General features: G+C 44.7%; 1 protein-coding gene across 2 annotated transcripts in view; it reads right to left on the reverse strand.

Annotated features, from left to right (window-relative positions):
* Positions 1–19,751, reverse strand: part of prima1 (proline rich membrane anchor 1) — a 75,369-nt gene extending 55,618 nt beyond the window's left edge. For both annotated transcript variants that reach the window (XM_045211193.1, XM_045211192.1), the window contains exons 1-2: positions 18,701–19,751; positions 11,160–11,310 (exon numbers count right to left, since the gene is read on the reverse strand). In XM_045211193.1, coding sequence (XP_045067128.1) covers positions 11,160–11,310; positions 18,701–18,793 — 244 coding nt within the window. In that variant the 5' untranslated portion in view covers positions 18,794–19,751. The remainder of the gene's footprint in view (positions 1–11,159; positions 11,311–18,700) is intronic.
* Between the last annotated feature and the right edge of the window lie 716 nt (positions 19,752–20,467).

Raw genomic sequence — 20,467 nt, forward strand, 5'->3', positions numbered from 1 at the left:
GTAGGATTCATCAACAGATTGTAAGCAAGTTGCTGACAAAGCCCTCCCACTCATTCACATTATCAAGGTAATTCACCTTAAATTAGCCAGTACGTAAATAAATCAATAATTTCACTGACTTTAAAAGTCCAGGTCCCTCACATTTGCTTAACCTATCCTCCATTCACTTACTGACGGACTAATTTATTTACTTTCTTACTTACTGACTGATAAAATGTACCTTAGCCAATAACTGCCAATCTTCTAATGCCCTCCCATTACTAATGGGGACTGAATAATCTAGACCTGAGGTCAAGGTCAATCTGGGGGATCCCATCAACAGATTGGCTGCTGGATAAATCTGAACTCGAGGAAGTGTGTGTGTTTGTGTGTGTGTGCGTGTGTGTGTGTGTGTGTGTGTGTGTGTCTGTGTGCAGTGCGTGCATATGCAGTGGGGGGTTAGGCTCTTCTATATTCCTCTGGTTATTATGTATTAGTTATACACATTATGACAATTTGTATTATGAATATGTGTTCTCAATGACTTGTTAAAAGATTAAATAAGTAAATGGGGTCTGTGATCAGTTTAGAGGGAAGGAACCCAATCAGACATCTACTTTAGATAAGATCCTTAAAAGGTTATTTGGCTACAAATGGAATCTATGCTATTACATGTTATTGGCCCTCTTGTAGCTCAGTTGGTAGAGCAAGGCGCTTGCAACGCAAGGGTTGTGGGTTCGTTTCCCACGGGGGGCCAGTATGAAAAATGTATGCACTCACTAATTGTAAGTCGCTCTGGATAAGAGCGTCTGCTAAATGACTAAAATGTCTTTTTTTTTGTTGCACTTTTCATTAGTAACTGCACTTTTCAGTACTGCACTTTTCAGTAGTAACTGGCAAATAGGAATCAATAATACAGTACTCTTTGTTATGAAAACAACTACGATGCTACATATTGCAAGAGCAACTTAGTGTTAAGTGCTACTAACAAGCTAGTGTGGCACAACAATATCCTGGTACTGGGTAGTGAGTACTGTCTGACATGTTTTTCCCTTCATTTCAAATGACAGCTGTACGCTGAAGGCACAGAGTCAGCTGTATAAGGCAGAGACACTTGCTACATCCCAAAAAGGCACCCTATTCCTTACATAGTGCACTACCTTTGACCCGATCCCTATGGGCCCTGTTCAAAAGTAGTGCACTATATAGGGAATAGGGTGCCATTTGGGACACAGACACTGTAGATACAAGGGGCATCTAATGCCACCACAAACTAAACCCAGCACTATTAGAGATGGGTTACTTTTGTACACCTTAGGACTTATTATGCATTTATGTAACTGGGCCCGGGAGAGATGGAGACGTTACGTTACACCTTGCTTTCAGCGGTGCTGCTATGAGAGACTTCTCATCATCAGTGTGTACAGTTACATGGCACAGCCCACATCAGCTAACCACTTCAGTGTTGTGGGCGCCGCATGTCAACATACAGGCCTGGACTAGTAAGCCACGTGGGCTCACTTCAGCAAACACTCCAGTGCCGAAATACTTCATGATCTAACTTACACAGTTGCGTAACGCCGCGCCGATGCGGCATTTAAGTGTGACAGTGTTAGCGTGTTATCTCCGGCAAAAGCTAATGCGAGACCAATTTCCACTTCTGACTTCGCAATTGTTCCCACTTTGCCGTAGGTGGGGAAAGGAAACAGTGTCGTTCCTGTACACATTCCTGAATAATTAAACAAGGAGAATGATAGGGGTGGGGGGTGGGATACAGCAATCGGTTACAGGCAGCCGCGGAAATGGGGATAAGTCCCAATCCCCATCCTGCGTTATCCGGCAAAATGCTCATGCATGTTTGAAATAGATTTTTTCTGTTCTGACCATGATAGACCGCAGCACCTGACTGATTGGGTTGAGAGACAGTTGAGCCAAATGGCGAAACAACCCCCCCCCCCACACACACACACACACAGTCTCTCTCTCTCTCCCTCTCTTTCTCTCTCTCTCTCTCTCTCTCTCTCTCTGACTTCCTACATGAACTGGCTGCCTAATTAGTCTTGACATGTTCTGAATTAGCATAAACAGGCGTATGAATGCTACGCTAGCTAGCACAATCACTCGCAAAGCCCCTGCGGATGGATAGCCCGGCAGGCTCGATGGGCTCTTAGTCTTTCTCTCCCTCTCCCTCTCTCTCTCTCTCTCTCTCTCTCTCTCTCTCTCTCTCCTTCTCTCTCTCCCCCTCTCTCTCTCTCTCTCTCTCTCTCTCTACCTCCCTCTCCTCTGTAACATTGATTGACAGGAGGGGGAGTCAAGCTGACAGGCCTCCAGGGAGGAAGCTGACAAGTAAAGAAGAGTCCTTGTCATATCAAAGCGGTGCACATCACACCGTTACTTACTCACACATGCACTTCAAACCTCATCATGTCTCGGCACAGATGAAGGGACGGGATTCAGTTTTTTGGGTGGGTCTGAGACTAATTGAAAATAAACAAGGGCTGAATGATCACCGGGCTTTTTTCAACCGCGCCTTATTTTAGCAAGGATGAACAACAAACGCCCCAAAGAAAAGCCAGGGGATAAATATAGATAGCCTACATATCTGTTCAAAGACCATCATTAATCTTCAAATTGCTGGAAAGATGAGAGATAATACTTTTGTGATCCGTGTACTTTGAGATAAATCTTTGCTCTTTAAGGAAAAGAACACCCTGGATTGAATATGGCTATCTAAATATATTCCAATCTATTTATAACCTCTTTTAAAATCCCAACAGGATAGTTTGATAAAACACTGTTATTTAAATAAATTCCTAAGTAAAATCCTTGATGAATTATGGGTGCTCAGACACCCAATGGTCCAAATGCCCAGTGTATGTATAAGTAACAACTCCCTTTAGATATGGCCATTGTTCCAATGACTCAGTGGGTTAGAGCACACAGCTGGCAATATCAGAGGGGTATACTATGTATCTAGCTAGATGTACTCAGGCTTTTCTGAAATTAGCTAGCTTCAGTTAGCTTCACATTCCAACTCAGGCTTCATCCATGTTACAAAGGTAGATATTGATTGTGCACCCTCCGCTTACTCGACCGCTCGAGCCGGGCTTGTAACTGCGTGTTGCTGCCTCACTGCTTCCACTGAGCTAGGAAAGGGAGGTGGTCGGTGAGTTAGTGGGAGATGAGGTGGCCGCCACGCGTTAGACCCACTCAAGTTTGTTTGAGTCGGAGCACTGCTGAGCTGAGGTTTCCCGTGGTCACCCAAGGGGATGCACTCGCTCTGCAGTCGGCGGTTCTCTCAGACCTCGTGCATGACAAGGCATGAGCAAGGCACCGGCAAGTCACTTTGGATGTTAAAATTCACTGCAGCCTGAGCCAAACTTCAGTTTTAATCCTCAGTTTTGGGGGATGGCTGTAGGGTTGAATAAAATCAGGGCTAAGTAGCCCGGTCGCTGAACGTTTAAAACACATTTTTTTTGTTGAAGATACTCTTTTTTTACGGCGCTTTCTCTCCTTTAAATATTTTATCACTCTCTCCCTCTCTGTACAGACAGGTGCAGGAGTCTTTGTTGGCCACCTAACTTTCTCATGCATATTTGAGGTATTCATTTTTAGATATACTTATGTTCTTACGCCTAAAAAGAGGCCTACTAGATTTTCTCACCAAAAAGCCCTCAAGTCGAATCTTCACTTCAATACCATTCAGGCCATATCATACAACACACCCTCATCCACACAAGCTTAGTGAGAAGTCATACTTCTGCAGAGGATGGTCTCACAGAACCATGTTTGTTTATAAGTCACAAAGTAGCAAGCCCTCAGAATCCCAGGTCATGTCAACAGAGTAAATCTGAACACCAAAAATGAATGTTTCCTTTTACTTACCAGAAAAATAGAAAGAAAGACATGATAGAGAGAGAAAGGTAGGAGGATAAAAGCCCTCTTCTGACTGGAGCAAGGAGCCCGACACACCATCAATAAAACAAACCCCAGCTTCTCCCTCACTTCTCACTGGCTTGTTAGCTTTTTCGCTCCATCCATCGCCCAAGGTTTAAACAAAAGCCTGGAATGAATGGCTGTCAAAAGCATTATAGCAGATCGATGGCGCAACCTTCACCGTGCCATACCCGCGAAGTATCACTGATCAGTAGTCTTTCAGTGCATGAGGCCAGGCTAGATAGAGGCTCAAAGACAGATCTAAGATATAAACCTCTAGATGGGATGGAGCTGTCAGGCTGTCACTGCTAACAGCCTCATACTTTATGGCCGGGCCCACAATTCAAACCGAGAGGCCAGTTCTAGAAAAAAAAATATTGCGTAAAGAAGGAAAGCAATTTGCTAATCTGTTGACTGGCCAAAATGTATGTGCGTTCAATGCTATTCTATGGGTTTAGCGCTTAGCTAATGTTGATGGCTAACATTGGCAGGAGGGGTGAGGAAGGAATAGTTACAATATGAATATTTAGTGACTTTATTACGTGATCTCCATTTTCAGAAAACTTGATCATTCCTGAGTCGGATAACATATGGTGTATGTCACCTACATGTCGACTTAGTGACGCTGGGCTGTGGGGCTGGACTCATAAGGGTCCTAGTTCAATATTTTTTTATTTAACCTTTATTTAACCAGGTAAGCCAATGGAGAACAAGTTCTCATTTACAACTGCGACCTGGCCAAGATAAAGCAAAGCAGTGCGATAAAAACAACAACACAGAGTTACATATGGGGTAAAACAAAACATAAAGTCAAAAATACAACAGAAAATATATATACAGTGTGTGCAAATGTAGCATGTTATGGAGGTAAGGCAATAAATAGGCCATAGTGCAAAATAATTACAATTAGTATTAACACTGGAATGATAGATGTGCAAGAGATGATGTGCAAATGGAGATACTGGGGTGCAAATGAGCAAAATAAATAACAATATGGGGATGAGGTAGTTGGGTGGGCTAATTTCAGATGGGCTGCGTACAGGTGCAGTGATCGGTAAGGTGCTCTGACAACTGATGCTTAAAGTTAGTGAGGGAGATAAGAGTCTCCAGCTTCAGAGATTTTTGCAATTCGTTCCAGTCATTGGCAGCAGAGAACTGGAAGGAATGGCGGCCAAAGGAGGTGTTGGCTTTGGGGATGACCAGTGAGATATACCTGCTGGAGCGCATACTACGGGTGGGTGTTGCTATGGTGACCAATGAGCTAAGATAAGGCAGGGATTTGCCTAGCAGTGATTTATAGATGGCCTGGAGCCAGTAGGTTTGGCGACAAATATGTAGTGAGGACCAGCCAACAAGAGTGTACAGGTCTCAGTGGTAGGTAGTATATGGGGCTTTGGTGACAAAACGGATGGCACTGTGATAGACTACATCCAATTTGCTGAGTAGAGTGTTGGAGGCTATTTTGTAAATGACATCACCGAAGTCAAGGATCGGTAGGATAGTCAGTTTTACGAGGGCATGTTTGGCAGCATGAGTGAAGGAGGCTTTGTTGCAAAATAGGAAGCCGATTCTAGATTTAACTTTGGATTGGAGATGCTTAATGTGAGTCTGGAAGGAGATTCTACAGTCTAACCAGACACCTAGGTATTTGTAGTTGTCCACATACTCTAGGTCAGACCCGTCGAGAGTAGTGATTCTAGTCGGGTGGGCGGGTGCCAGCAGCGTTCGATTGAAGAGCATGCATTTAGTTTTACCAGTGTTTAAGAGCAGTTGGAGGCTACTGAAGGAGTGTTGTATGGCATTGAAGCTTGTTTGGAGGTTTGTTAACACAGTGTCCAATGAAGGGCCAGATGTATACAAAATGGTGTCGTCTGCGTAGAGGTGGATCTGAGAGTCACCAGCAGCAAGAGCGACATCATTGCTATACACGGTGTGATGTCACGAGAGGCTGTGTCCTGGAGGGACGTTACATCCCCCTGAGGTGGCTGCAAACCCAGACAGCTATGGCTCCATCTGCTGGTATGGTCGGGAACTCCACCCCTCTATGGCCAATCTTCCCACGCAGCTGAAACAAATGAGGAGCTGATGAGCTGAAGGTTTGGGAAGGGAAGAGACACAGTCTCCAACCTGGGCTCTCTGGAGGACAAGAGTGCTGCACGTCCACTTCCATGAGGAATATAAGGATTTGGAGATACTTACCTTTGGGAAATACTCACCTTTGGATATATGCACCTGTGGAAATACGTGAGAGACATTTGGAAGGACTTTTTGCTGGGTTGGCCACTAGCTGCAACGTGGACTACAGTAAGGCTGGGGAAAAGTTATCTGAGCGAGTGAGAATTATGATTTTGGATGTGGAAGAGACATCCCTGAACTGTTAACCCTTAAAGAGCCACAAGAGAACAGAATTTTGTTATATTTTCGTTAATTTCCCAAGACCTATAATAAAATCCTTGTTTTGTTTGAACCTTGTCTCCTTGCACTACTTGAGCAATCCCGCTGAAAGCTGTGTAGCCTCTCGTGACGTCACAGATGGTGGAGAATACAGGCACGCTCAAGCGTTAATAGTGCATGTCAGAGGAGGATACCGAAGGTTTGATCACCCAGTTTTCCAAGTTGGCCGTAGGCTCCCGCCGACTGAAATGGAGGACATATTGAAAGCCCTTGTTGCTGGCCAGCAAGCCCAGATGCAAGCAAACGTGGCTCTCTTGGAGGAGCAAAAGAAAGGCAACCTTCTGAAGGCAGAGAGGAATTGCAGTTGCAGAGACAGAGGGTGGTCCAAAATACCCGCCCAATAAAGGCAAGTGACTTTATATCTAAGATGGGAGCTACCGATGACATTGAGGCATACCTGCATGCATTTGAGGCCACGGCCACTAGGGAAGCCTGGCCCAAGCAACAGTGGGTTGGTCTGTTAGCCCCCCTTTCTAACCGGGGAATCGCTGAATGCTGTCCGGGACCTGGGCCCTGACCAGGTTACTGACTATGATGCCCTGAAGTCTGAGATCCTCAGCAGATATGGACTCACAAAGTTTGGTATGGCCCAGCGCTTTCACAGCTGGACCTTCCAACCAGACCAACCTCCTCGGGCGCAGATGCATGAACTTGTCCGAATCGCAAGGAAATGGCTGGATCCGCAGAGGAATACAGCAGCGGCGGTGGTGGAGGCCGTTGTGGTGGATCGTTACCTCACGCGCCCCTGCCTTATGAGGCAAAACGGTTCATCAGTCAACAGGCCTTGACCACGGCTGATCTGACCGTGGAAGCTGTGGAAAAAGTACCAGGCCACAGCGGAGATGCTGAATGCTTCCCGAAAAGACCCCAGGAGGGCGGCCCCACCACAAATGGGAAGAACCCGTCCAAAGGGACCCCAAGGTCTCGAACCCAGCCACGTCAGGACTTATCCCGGCTCCAGGGGGAGCCAGAAACCAGGCGGGTCCAAGAAGAGTACACCAGGAGGGGGGAAACTCGACAGTGTTACCGGTGTGGGGAGATGGGACATATCTCCTGGCAGTGTGGGAAACCAGCCGATGAACCTATGCCCACTGCGGAGTCCTCCAGCTCAGCACCCACACACCGCTTTGCCTCGCTCTTGGGAGTCGTAGATGGCGGCCCAGATCGACCCCCCACCTGCCCGGTAACTGTGAATCACCATGATGTGGAGGCCTTACTGGATTCTGGTAGCCGGGCCACCCTGGTGCGTAAGGATTTGGTGGGCCCAACGTGTCTGACCCCGGGGAAAGTCCTCCCAGTTTCCTGTGTCCATGGGGACACCAGAGAGTACCCCATTACTGAACTTACAATGACCAGCACACGGGGAACCATACACACGACGGCGGGGGTGGTTGATTCCCTCCCCGTCCCCTGTCCTAATTGGACGAGACTGCCCAGCCTTTTACCCACTCTGGAGAGAGTCTCAGGAGAGGATAACCCGAGTACCTCGGAAACGGAGAGGCAAGACTCATCCTGGGAAGGCTCCGGTGCAATCCTCCGAGTTACTCACTCCCGCCCGGGCTCTGATAGGGATGGCAGGTGCCCAGACCGACACAGAGACGGAGCTACAGAATCTGGACAAAGAACTGTCTGGTCTGAAGGGGACCGCTGAGAGGTATCGTTTGTTAAAGCAACAGTTAGACATGAAGACAGAAGAGTTAGATATCCTCCAGGCTAAACTCAACAGAGCTCCTTCCCTAAGCAACAGGAGGAGCTGGAGAGGCTGCGCAGGACCATCGAGGAGTGTGAGGAGACCCTGCACAGTAGTAAGGAGGTCCAGAAGAAGGCAGAGGAGAAGTACAAGGTGTTGGAGAACAAGATGAAGAATGCGGAGGCAGAGAGAGAGAAGGAACTGAAAGCTGCTCAACAGAAGCTAAACTCTGCTAAAACCAAGGCTGATGCGTTCAGTAAGAAACTCAAGGAGAGACAACAGGAGGCTGAGTCCCTGGTCCTAGAGTTGGAGGAGTTGAAGAGAGAGCAGTCTGGCAAGCACCACGGCAATGCGGGACGCCCTCTCCCGGCGTGATGCCTTCTTCGCTGCCTTTACCCCGACGAGGACGTCGGTCCCGAGGAGGGGGATGTGTGATGTCACGAGAGGCTGTGTCCTGGAGGGACGTTACATCCCCTGAGGTGGCTGCAAACCCAGACAGCTATGGCTCCATCTGCTGGTATGGTCGGGAACTCCACCCCTCTATGGCCAATCTTCCCACGCAGCTGAAACAAATGAGGAGCTGATGAGCTGAAGGTTTGGGAAGGGAAGAGACACAGTCTCCAACCTGGGCTCTCTGGAGGACAAGAGTGCTGCACGTCCACTTCCATGAGGAATATAAGGATTTGGAGATACTTACCTTTGGGAAATACTCACCTTTGGATATATGCACCTGTGGAAATACGTGAGAGACATTTGGAAGGACTTTTTGCTGGGTTGGCCACTAGCTGCAACGTGGAATACAGTAAGGCTGGGGAAAAGTTATCTGAGCGAGTGAGAATTATGATTTTGGATGTGGAAGAGACATCCCTGAACTGTTAACCCTTAAAGAGCCACAAGAGAACAGAATTTTGTTATATTTTCGTTAATTTCCCAAGACCTATAATAAAATCCTTGTTTTGTTTGAACCTTGTCTCCTTGCACTACTTGAGCAATCCCGCTGAAAGCTGTGTAGCCTCTCGTGACGTCACAACGGAGAAAAGAGTCGGTCCAAGAATTGAAACCTGTGGCACCCAAATAGAGACTGCCATAGGTCCAGACAACAGGCCCTCCGATTTGACACATTGAACTCTATCTGAGAAGTAGTTGGTGAACCAGGCGAGACAGTCATTTGAGAAACCAAGGCTATTTAGTCTGCCAATAAGAATGCAGTGGTTGACAGAGACGAAAGCCTTAGCCAGGTCGATGAAGACGGCTGCACAGTACTGTCTATTATCAATCGCGGTTATAATATCGTTTAGGACCTTGAGCGTGGCTGAGGTGCACCCATGACCAGCTCGGAAACCAGATTGCATAGCGGAGAAGGTACGGTGGGATTCGAAATGGTCGGTGATCTGTTTGTTAACTTGGCTTTCAAAAACTTTCGAAAGGCAGGGCAGGATGGATATAAGTCTGTAACAGTTTGGATCTAGAGTGTCACCCCCTTTGAAGAGGGGGATGACCGCGGCAGCTTTCCAATCTCTGGGGATCTCAGACGTTACAAAAGAGAGGTTGAACAGGCTAGTAATAGGGGTTGTGACAATTTCGGCGGCTAGTTTTAGAAAGAAAGGGTCCAGATTGTCTAGCCCAGATGATTTGTAGGGGTCCAGATTTTGCAGCTCTGTCAGAACATCAGCTGTCTGAATTTGTGTGAAGGAGAAGCGGGGGGGGCATGGGCAAGTTGCAGCGCAGGGTGTAGAGCTGGTGGCCAGGGTAGTGGTAGCCAGGTGGAAAGCATGGCCAGCCATAGCAAAATGCTTGTTGAAATTCTCGATTATTGTAGATTTATCGGTGATGATAGTGTTTCCTAGCCTCAGTGCAGTGGACAGCTGGGAGGAGGTGCTCTTATTCTCCATGGACTTTACAGTGTCCCAAAACTTTTTGGAGTTAATGCTACAGGATACACATTTCTGTTTGAAAAAGCTAGCCTTTTGCTTTCCTAACTGCTTGTGTATATTGGTTCCTAACTTCCCTGAAAAGTTGCATATCGCGGGGGCTATTCGATGCTAATGCAGTACGCCACAGGATGTTTTTGTGCTGGTCAAGGGCAGTCAAGTCTGAGGAGAGCCAGGGGCTATATCTGTTCTTAGTCAATCAATTGTAGATAACGGAAACTGCACTGCAGGTTTAATCTCAGTGTTCACTCTGTGGGGCCAAGAACTTAGACTGTGATTGTCTTTGGCCTATATCCCCAGACTGGTTAACGGTGAATTCACTCCCCACCAGGAAACAGCGAACCATGTTGTGGTCAAACAGACAGTGCTGCTGGCCTCTACTGGTTGACATCATCCTGCTCAGGTCCAGATTAGCATGAAATTGGGTATTTGGCATTTGAGCCTGAAAATATTGTATAGCACGCTAATAGGGTAACATTTACATCGTGTTTTTGGTTAGAAAATGACATTATAAGCAGTTGATGGCATTGGCTAGTTTAACAAATTCAAAGTTTAAATTGCAGTCTCTCGTTGGCCATATAGTGCTTTAGAAGTAAGGAAACAAATATGTACATTTGTAATTTGGCTGAACTATCCATTTAAGCTGCCCATAGACTCTGCCACCTTTCCCAAGCTCTGATAGTAGCATTTAGTATGCACAGCCAAATTGAAGCATAAGAATATAATTTGCATAACCACCCATAGCTGACGTGAGTCAAACAGGGGCCTTTTAGACATCCTGGGGTGAGATTACTTATCCGTTTTGCCTGCAATAACGATATGCTATTGGCGAGGCAGTGTAGTTTGTGACCACAGGCAGTTCACAGCTCCAGTTCACGAAGCATCCTCACTTACTCATTTTCAATGAGTTCAACTGATAATTTACTCCAAAATAAAAAAAATGTCAAAAGTTTGATGTTTTCAAACTTCAAAAAGGGTTTCTAGTTGAGACTAGCCCCCGTCCCACCCGATCTGTTGTGTAGCTCCATCCAGCTATCACTTGAACTCCTTTGAGTATGTGGTGGGTTGATTTGGGTGAGACTTGGCAACAACCTCTGATCCCTGTATCAGTATCAAGGCTGAAAGCACCTCACGAGTCAAGTCATCATGTAGGAAAGTCCAATACTTACCAGTGAAGACCAGAAGTCTGGGGGGTGGAGGAGGTGGGGGCGGGGGCGGCAGGGGAGGGTAGGGTCTACATTGGCACGCCAGCTGGCAGCTCTCACCCGCCCTCTCTGCCACGTTCCGCGCACATGAACTCTGAAGCTCTCCCTGGGTGAACTGCACAGCAGACGGAGAGAGAGTGGGAGAGGGAGAGAGAGGGAGAGAGAATTCAAGCCAATTGGTAATGCAACACCATTGTATAGCAGTGCTTATTGAACAAATCCCAACAAAATAGTAATTAGTAAGTATTACATAATTACCATATCACCATTTCATTCGTAAGTAAAATGTAAGTAAATAGGGTATCTATTGTTCTGGCTAGTCTAGGACTGGATAGTGTGGGTGGATGGGAGCCGGAGGAAAGGGAGCGGAATCTCTTATGACGTTCAAGAATATGTATTTGGTACCCTGGTTGGTGCGTTGGTAAGAATTCCACAAAATGCATACTTAAAATGGATGCACTATAAAAGGCACATACAGTGCTTGGTGAAAGTCTACACACCCCTTGCACAGTTTTCTAATTTTTCTGCCTTAAAATTAAATCTAAAAAGGGATTATATATTTTTTTTCTCTATGTATCTACACAAACTGCTCCACATTTTCAAAGTGAAAGAAAAATGATATAAATTTGTCTTAATTAATAACAAATATAAAACAAAGATGTCTTGATTGCATATGTCTTCACACCCCAGAGTTAATACTTTGTGGAAGCGCCTTTGGCAGCAATTACAACTGTGAATCATTTTGAATAAGATTTTACCAAATCTGCACAACTCTTAGTAGGGAAACATATAATCATTGTTTTTGTCAAAATTGCTCAAGCTCAGTAAATTTGGTTGGGAATCATTGATGGACAGCAATATTCAAACTTTGTCCTTGATTGTCAAGCAGATTCAAGTCAGGACCGCGACTGAAGCGCTCAGGATTTCCTCTACATTTTTATGTGGGCTTTGCTCTTTTCTTATTTATTTTGATCCTGACAAACTCCCCTGCTGGTGACAAGCATACACACAACATTATGCTGCCAACACAATACTTGAAAATACAGCGGGTTTCACAACATTGCATTCACTCCACATTACTGGCCTGTATGACAAAGTGAAAAGAAGGAAGCCGGTGTTAAAGAATCCATTCCAAATCGTTCATTATGTTTGCAACAAGGCCCTTAAGTAATACTGCAAGATAACATGGCAAATAAATATTTGTTTTGTCTTAAATTGAAAACTTCAGGTTTGGGTCAAATCCAAAACAACATATCATAGATGTGTATCTTCAAGTATTGTTGTGACAGCGTCATGTTATGGGTATGCTTGTCACCGGCAGGGACTGGGGAGTTTGTCCGAATCAAAGTAAATATGAAAGAAGCAAAGTCCAGGCAAAAAGTTAGAGGAAAACTTGCCTCAGTCTTCTGAACATCTAACCTAGTTTTATATTTCAGCCGAACAATTACATACATTTAATACATTGAGCCGAGCCGTGCCGAACTAAGCTATACTGTGCTTACCTGGTCGCATATCAGTGACGTGCAGTCAGGGTAGGCATTACTTACCCAGTGATAATCTAATATGAAAAGCTGTTATGAAAAAAAATATATATAACAAATTGTCATTCTTTTTTGTAATCTACTGTTTTTTTCTCAACGATTTTTTTGCTCAAAATCTCATGCCAGCATAACCTTTCCATACATTCAAATCCATTCAATCGTTGACACGCGCGGCCATTCCTGACTCCAGTCACTGTTAATGGACAGGGTCAGCATATAGGCACCTATAGGCGTTGCTGATTTTCAGCTTTGAACGGAACTTGAAGTTGCTTCATTTGTTACAGGCGAACAGTGAGTACTGCTGTCCACTTGTCTAAAACCAATTAATACTTTTTACCCAGACATTTAGACATCTTGGACATTTACAGTGCATTCGGAAAGTATTCAGACACCTTCACTTTTTCCACATTTTGTTACATTACAGCCTTATTCTTAAATTGATTAAATTCATTTTGTTCCTCGTCAATCTACACACAATACCCCATAATGACTAAACAAAAACAGGTTTTTAGACATTTTTGCAACTTTTGAAAAAATAAAAAACAGAAATACCTTATTTTCATAAGTATTCAGAACCTTTGCTATGAGACTCAAAATTGAGCTCAGGTGCATCTTGTGTCCATTGATCGTCCTTGAGGTGTTTCTACAACTTGATTGGAGTCCACCTATGGTAAATTCAATTGATTGGACATGATTTGGAAAGGCACACACCTGTCTATATAAGGTCCCACAGTTGACAGTGCATGTCAGTGCCAAAAACCAAGCCATGTGGTCGAAGGAATTGTCCGTAGAGCTCCTAGACAGGATTGTGTCGAGGCACAGATCTGGGGAAGGGTACGAAAACATTTCTGCAGCATTGAAGGTCCCCAAGAACACAGCGGCCTCCATCATTCTTAAATGGAAGAAGTTTGGAACCACCAAGACTCTTCCTAGAGCTGGCCGCCCAGCCGAACTGAGCAATCGGGGGAGAAGGGCCTTGGTCAGGGAGGTGACCAAGAACCTGATGGTAACTCTGACAGAGCTCTAGAGTTCCTCTGTGGAGATGGGAGAACCTTCCAGAAGGACAACCATCTCTAGAGCACTCCACCAATCAGGCCATTATGGTAGAGTGGTCAGACGGAAGCCACTCCTCAGTAAAAGGCACATGACAGCTCGCTTGGAGTTTGCCAAAAGGCACCTAAAGGACTCTCAGACCATGAGAAACAAGATTCTCTGGTCTGATGAAACCAAGATTGAACTCTTTGGCCTGAATGCTAAGCGTCATGTCTGGAGGAAACCAGGCACCGCTCATCACCTGGCCAATACCATCCCTACGGTGAAGCATGGTGGTGGCAGCATCATGCTATGGGGATGTTTTTCAGCGGCAGGGACTGGGAGACTAGTCAGGATCAAGGGAAAGATGAACGGAGCAAATTACAGAGAGATCATTGATGAAAACCTGCTCCAGAGCGCTCAGGACCTCAGACTGGGGCCAAGGTACACCTTCCAACAGGACAACAACCCTAAGCACACAGCCAAGACAACGCAGGAGTGGCATAGGGACAAGTCTCTGAATGTCCTTGAGTGGTCCAGCCAGAGCCCGGACTTCAACCCGATCTCACATATCTGGAGAGACCTGAAAATAGCTGTGCAGCGACGCTCCCCATCCAACCTGACAAAACTTGAGTGGATCTGCAGAGAAGAATATGAGAAACTCCCCAAATACAGGTGTGTCAAGCTTGTAGCGTCATACCCAAGAAGACTCGAGGCTGTAATCGTTGCCAAAGGTGCTTCAACAAAGTACTGAGTAAAAAAAATAAAAAAATAAAAAAATAAAAGTGTGCGCCTTTGGCCTGAATATATATGTAAATGTGATATTTCAGGGTTTTTTGGTTTGTTTTTTGCTAACATTTCTAGAAACCTGTTTTTGCTTTGTCATTATAGGGTATTGTGTGTAGATTGATGATGAAAAAAACAATGTAATCAATTTTAGAATAAGGCTGTAATGTAACAAAATGTGGAAAATGTGAAGGGGTCTGAATACTTTCCTAATGCACTGTACTTTCGCTTTGTGGACATAATGGGAATGGGGCTTCTCCTGCCACTCAATGCGAGCCTGGGTTTCTACAAGATGGATGCAACTAACTACAAGGATTCTAGCTGTGTTGCTGCATGGGGGCGCACTCACGCTGGAGGATTCTGGTCTCCGACCGCCTGGATGCCCTTATGGATGGTAGTGTTGCACGGTATCCCAAAACTTCTGTACTTTTTCAAATACTAGAACATGAAAAACGGTTTGGTACTAGAATTTATTTTACTTTCGGTACTTCTGTCAAATGTGTCACATGTCGTCTACTGATTAAGAGAAGATCAAATCTGTCTATCAGCGCAGCTTACTCATTGCTAGCTCTAGCCTGCCATGAGAAACCACTGAACTCACTTGGAGTCTGGGCTGCATCACCACTTATGTTATGCTGCACAGAAGTTAACACACTTGAATAATCATCAAGGTCATCTTTGCTCAAGCCTGGAATGGACTTTGTGTGTGAATGACCTCATGGGTCTTAAAGAGACGGCGCACACTTTTATAAAAAAAAGTGATTGCTTCTTCTATGCAAATGTTGTTGATCAGAACAATAAAATAAGTCCCAAATGGAAGGTAAACATGTAGCCTCATGAAATCAGCCAAAACAAGCTCAATAACTCAATGCACTCAATAACTCAATACACTCCTATTCAATATGCATTCACCTGTATTGTGAATAGGCCTAGGCTACATCTTGATTTACCCAGTTTATCAATTGAGATTTACCGTACAAATAAATTATAACCATTATGTTGTTATGATTGTATGATTTTATAATTGATTCATTAATGCATACATAAATAAATCCTACATTTCAAATGTAATGATATTGAACTCAAAAGATCTGTCTGGATCAAGTGCCATTCTGTGACTTTGGCTAATACGCCTTCTTTTTTTGCCGTCATATCATTTTGGTATCATTTAGGTATCAAGTATCGTGATGGTATTGAGTATCGTGATACTAAACCTGGTATCGGTATCGAAGTCAAAATTCTGGTATCGTGTTTGCTGCGTGGGAGAACTGTGCTACCAGCTAATGTTTGTGTGTGTGTGACTTTTTATGTCAGTGTGAAAATGGAACCGAAGGAGACCTTGGGGATGACTCTCCCACACGACCGAGGGCCTTCTGTGTGCTTCTACAACGTTGTCACAGAGAGGTTCACCCTGAAGGACAGACGAATGGACTAAGGTAGGCTAAATGCATTTTCCTTAGCAATTTGTGTGTTAGACTACTGTCGAATGAACATTAGAATAGACAACATCCCTTTGATGCATTTGATTTATCAAGCTAGAATTTCGATTTGCTGAGAATTTATATATTTTTTATTTTAAACTGCATTTTTCAGTCATTTCGATTGTTGATATGGAAATTTCGTTATAAGCTTTTTCATTATATATGTGTGTGTAATAATATTTCACATAATAATATTATTGTATGTTTGTGTGTGTGTGTGTGTGTGTGTATTTTTGCGCGGTGCAATGGAACATTTATAAATCCATTGTGAAAGGCTATGGAGTTTGCAATGCAAACTATTCGGATGAAATGTGTCCATATATTGGTATTTTAGTGCCACATATTGGTTGTAGCTGTGGATGCTACATCGGTCTATGGCTGAGCTGAGTTGAGCAGTGTGTCATTTTGTCGGATGATATAAAATATGCCACCATCAGTGGCTACATTGGTATTTGCATTTGGTGATTTTTAAAAATAATTTTTTTTTAGCCAATGTCACTCTGGTTGTTGGAGCTATCTGTTGTATGGTGAACTTGGGCTTCATCAAGGTTTATTTGTAAGTAAATCTGGCTTTGATTATTGCCAGTGTCTATCCAGCCACCGACCACACCGCATGTCACTGTCGTACATCAACCAAAAATGTATGCACAGGCTTTGGATAAAAGCACCTGCTAAATAGCATACTGTATATTATTATATTATATTATAACCATAGTTGCTGGAACTGCACCATTTGAACATCGTAATGATAGTATGAAAAGGGTATAAGATACCAAAGGCTCCATCCAGTATCTGAGACAGACGGCACGATGTGAAAAGACCCTAAGTCAGACTCTGATGACGTTTCATTAGTATCCATAGGGCCCACTGTAGGAGATCCCATCCTCAGTGCCAGGCAGCCATGTGGCCAGCTTTCCACCACAGATGAGTCTCACACCTGAACCCCAAGGCCTCACACTCTCTGTTACACACTCATGCACACACATTCATCCACGCACACACACATCTGCACACAGATATGCCCGGCAAGCACCCAAATACTCAGTCCCTCACACACACACGCATGCATGCACAACATGCACTCCCTCACAGTTCACACACATGCACGCACGCAGGAACACATACACACACACTCTCGCTCTTCACACAATGGTCGAGAGAGGAGATTCCCACCCACTTACAAGAAGGGTAGGAGAGAAGAAAAAGGCTAAGGGCTCGTCTAGGAGAATTCCCGCCCCCACTCCCTCCCTCCCCACCACCCAGAGGTGAACCCTGACACTGCCTCCCCCAGCGGTGAGCCTGGTGGGCAGCCCCGTGGATCGGGAGAGGAGAGCGGAGCGCTGGAGAGCTCAGGGGCTCTGGAGTAGCGAGCTAGTGCATGGTGGGTAGCAAAGCTCTTTGCCTGGGACACTTCAAACTGAAGCTCCCTCCTGCACCCACGCTGCCGAGTGAGCACCTAGCATTAGCCACGCGCCCAGTTGAATGCGGCGTCTAAACGCATTAGCTCTCTCGCCACTGATCCAAATCAAAATACAATCGCCCGCACCCCTTCCCCCGCATTGTGCTAGTCATAATTGTGCATAGGAGCTAGGTATTCTACCAATGTGACCATTCTATCGGGTATCAAACCTGGATTGTCCACGTACATTATCCTTTGTTAGCATGCTAAGCTTATGCCTAGGCTTTAGCTCAGAGGCTAACAGGTCTCAAAGAATGTTACCTATCACATAGTTCAGGAACACAGGAGGCTGCTGAGGGGAGGACAGCTCATAATAATGTCTGGAATGGAGCAAATGGCATGGCATCAAACACATGGAAACCATGTGTTTGATACCATCCTGCCTATTCCACTCCAGCCATTACCACGAGCTCATTCTCCCCAATTAAGGTGCCACCAACCTCCTGTGTTCAGGAACCACCTCTGTTACACATCCTACATAGCTTGATAACAGGGAACTTGTAGCAATGGTTATTGTCATAATGGTATAGTGTATGTGTGTCTGTGTGAGAGAGAGAGAGAGAGAGAGAGAGAGAGAGAGAGAGAGAGAGAGAGAGAGAGAGAGAGAGAGAGAGAGAGAGAGAGAGAGAGAGAGAGAGAGAGAGAGAGAGAGAGAGAGAGAGAGAGAGAGAGAGAGAGAGAGAGAGAGAGAGAGGCAATTAAATAATAATTAACACATGGCTCAATGGCCAAGTTGGTCAAGTATACATAAGCATATTTTGTCTTGTCCAGCAACCCCTCTCTCCAGTGCCTATCCCCTCTCTCGCCCACTCCCGCTCCCTCTCACAAGAACACCAAACACATGCACTAACTCAAGAATGCATGCACCCTCACTTACACATTCCCAATTTACTCAGTGAGACAGTGGAGTTACATCATCAATCAATTTACATTAATTACTTCCAGATTCTCAACTCCAAAGATTGGAGCCATGATAAGTGGCAGTCAACTTTAAGGCCACTATACTTTCACCACTGATGCAGTGTATCTTGTCAGTACAATGTACACACTCATTTCATAGTGCATGAACCGATAACTTGGCAATTTACCATCATTATTCCCATTACACAAACCCCCTTCCCAACATCACATAGACAAAGCATTGTGGTATAAGAACTGGGCGTAAACGAGTATGGTGTGCTATAATAGAAAACGTAATAAACCCACCTGAAATAAAAGTAAAAACGATGTTAGAAAGCAGTGACCAAAAACAAAAGGCGAAAAACCTAAAATGAGCGGCAATATCTCTCGGACCAGCATTCCTCCGTCGCTCTCACAGCCGTCGTGTCAAGGAAACAAGCATGAGAGGCATAACACTATTTTCAAGAACTTAATCCAGTCTTCTCGACTCGACAACGAAATCTCTATCAGACGTTTCCAAAAAGGGATTCTGCCACATTCTTGTCCTGTTTTCACAATTGTTGGTGGCATGAGAGAGCTTGAAACACCATCCGTCCTGCATTCACAAACCTAATTAATTTAATTAGGCCTACTAGAAAGTTGGAATGACTGCGCAAAGCTGCAGCGCTTTTTGGTTGGTATCCACAGCGGAAAAGTCCAAAGTTCTCCGATATATATCAGCGGGCCATGATGTTTTAGGTGGGAGTCGCAGTTTTGGAGTCATCCCTCTCCTTGCATTTAACTCGAATGACGGCCAGGGATGAGCCACGAAAGTTCGAAATGCTGGAAATAAACGCACGCCGTTTATCCCTATAATTTATAATTCCGTGTACATGTCTACTGAATGAGCTACGCAGCTCTTACTTGGTAATATGTCTTGGTATATTGAGGCAAAAATTGCGGAGGCATCTTCAGAAGCCAGAGAGTGAACATTGCCTGTACACATAAGCTACACTTGGGTAAAAGCGCATTAGGAGAAATACGTGCAACATTGGTCCCGCGCGTTAAATGCGGTGCTGAAAAAAGCAAAAATTCTGCCTAAAACGACTCTAATGCACTATCATCAAATCAATCCACATTCACTCTCAGCAAAGTGCGACTGAACATGCTAAAAATAACTGTGTAGAGAAGAGCGACGGTGCGCGCGTATCAATATGAACTCCGCCTGTAATGATGGGAATCTGCAATTGCTTGGGTAAGTTACAGCGTAATTTAAGTCAGCAAACACACACACACACATTCAGCGATTTGAGCGAGACAGACAGAGATGTTAAATGAAGAAGATACTGTAAGACCGCGTTGGGGGGAGTGAGAGAGATCTGTGTGTGTGTGTGTGTGTGTGTGTGAGAGAGAGAGAGAGAGAGAGGGAGAGAGGGAGGGAGATTTGTCATGTCTCTCTATAGGGTTATCTTGGTTTCCTGCAGTTAGTGTGAGAGGTGCATGCTCCTTACATTTGCTCTTGTTTTGAATATTTATTTTGATGCATATAGTGTGTCAATATAATGTCCATTTATATTTGGTGCATCCTAGAAGCAGGCACAATTCATTTGAATAATAACTCTGGATTCAATTAATTATGAAACCCCTGTGTGCATTACCATGTCTTGTATAGTTCTGTAAATACATAACTTGATAAGGGCACCTCAGCACTCTTCCATTACTAACAAGGCATGCTGACGCTCAACTGAGGTTTATTTATTTGTATTGTTAATGCCTGGTAATGTAAGTGTAGTGGAATTGCTAAGAAGGGGAGAGGAAAATGCACCACCCCAAAGTTCATGCAAGGCAGTACTGTAACTACTAGCTAGCACTAGGCCAATCAGTTGAGTTTCCTATGCTTTTGTAACAAGGTTGGTTATGTTTCCACTTATCATTGCAGAAATATTTATTCAATATTTATGTATTTCTATTGGTTGGTTCAAGTCAGACCTCAATAAGGTGTTATGCCATTGGCTACGCTTGCAGATAGGGGGCGAACACGAACTTCAATTCTTCCCAGTCTAATAATGACATGGTCATGTTCTGAAATAGTGC

This window comes from Coregonus clupeaformis, chromosome 36, assembly GCF_020615455.1.
Source record: "Coregonus clupeaformis isolate EN_2021a chromosome 36, ASM2061545v1, whole genome shotgun sequence".
Taxonomy (NCBI): Eukaryota; Metazoa; Chordata; class Actinopteri; order Salmoniformes; family Salmonidae; genus Coregonus; species Coregonus clupeaformis.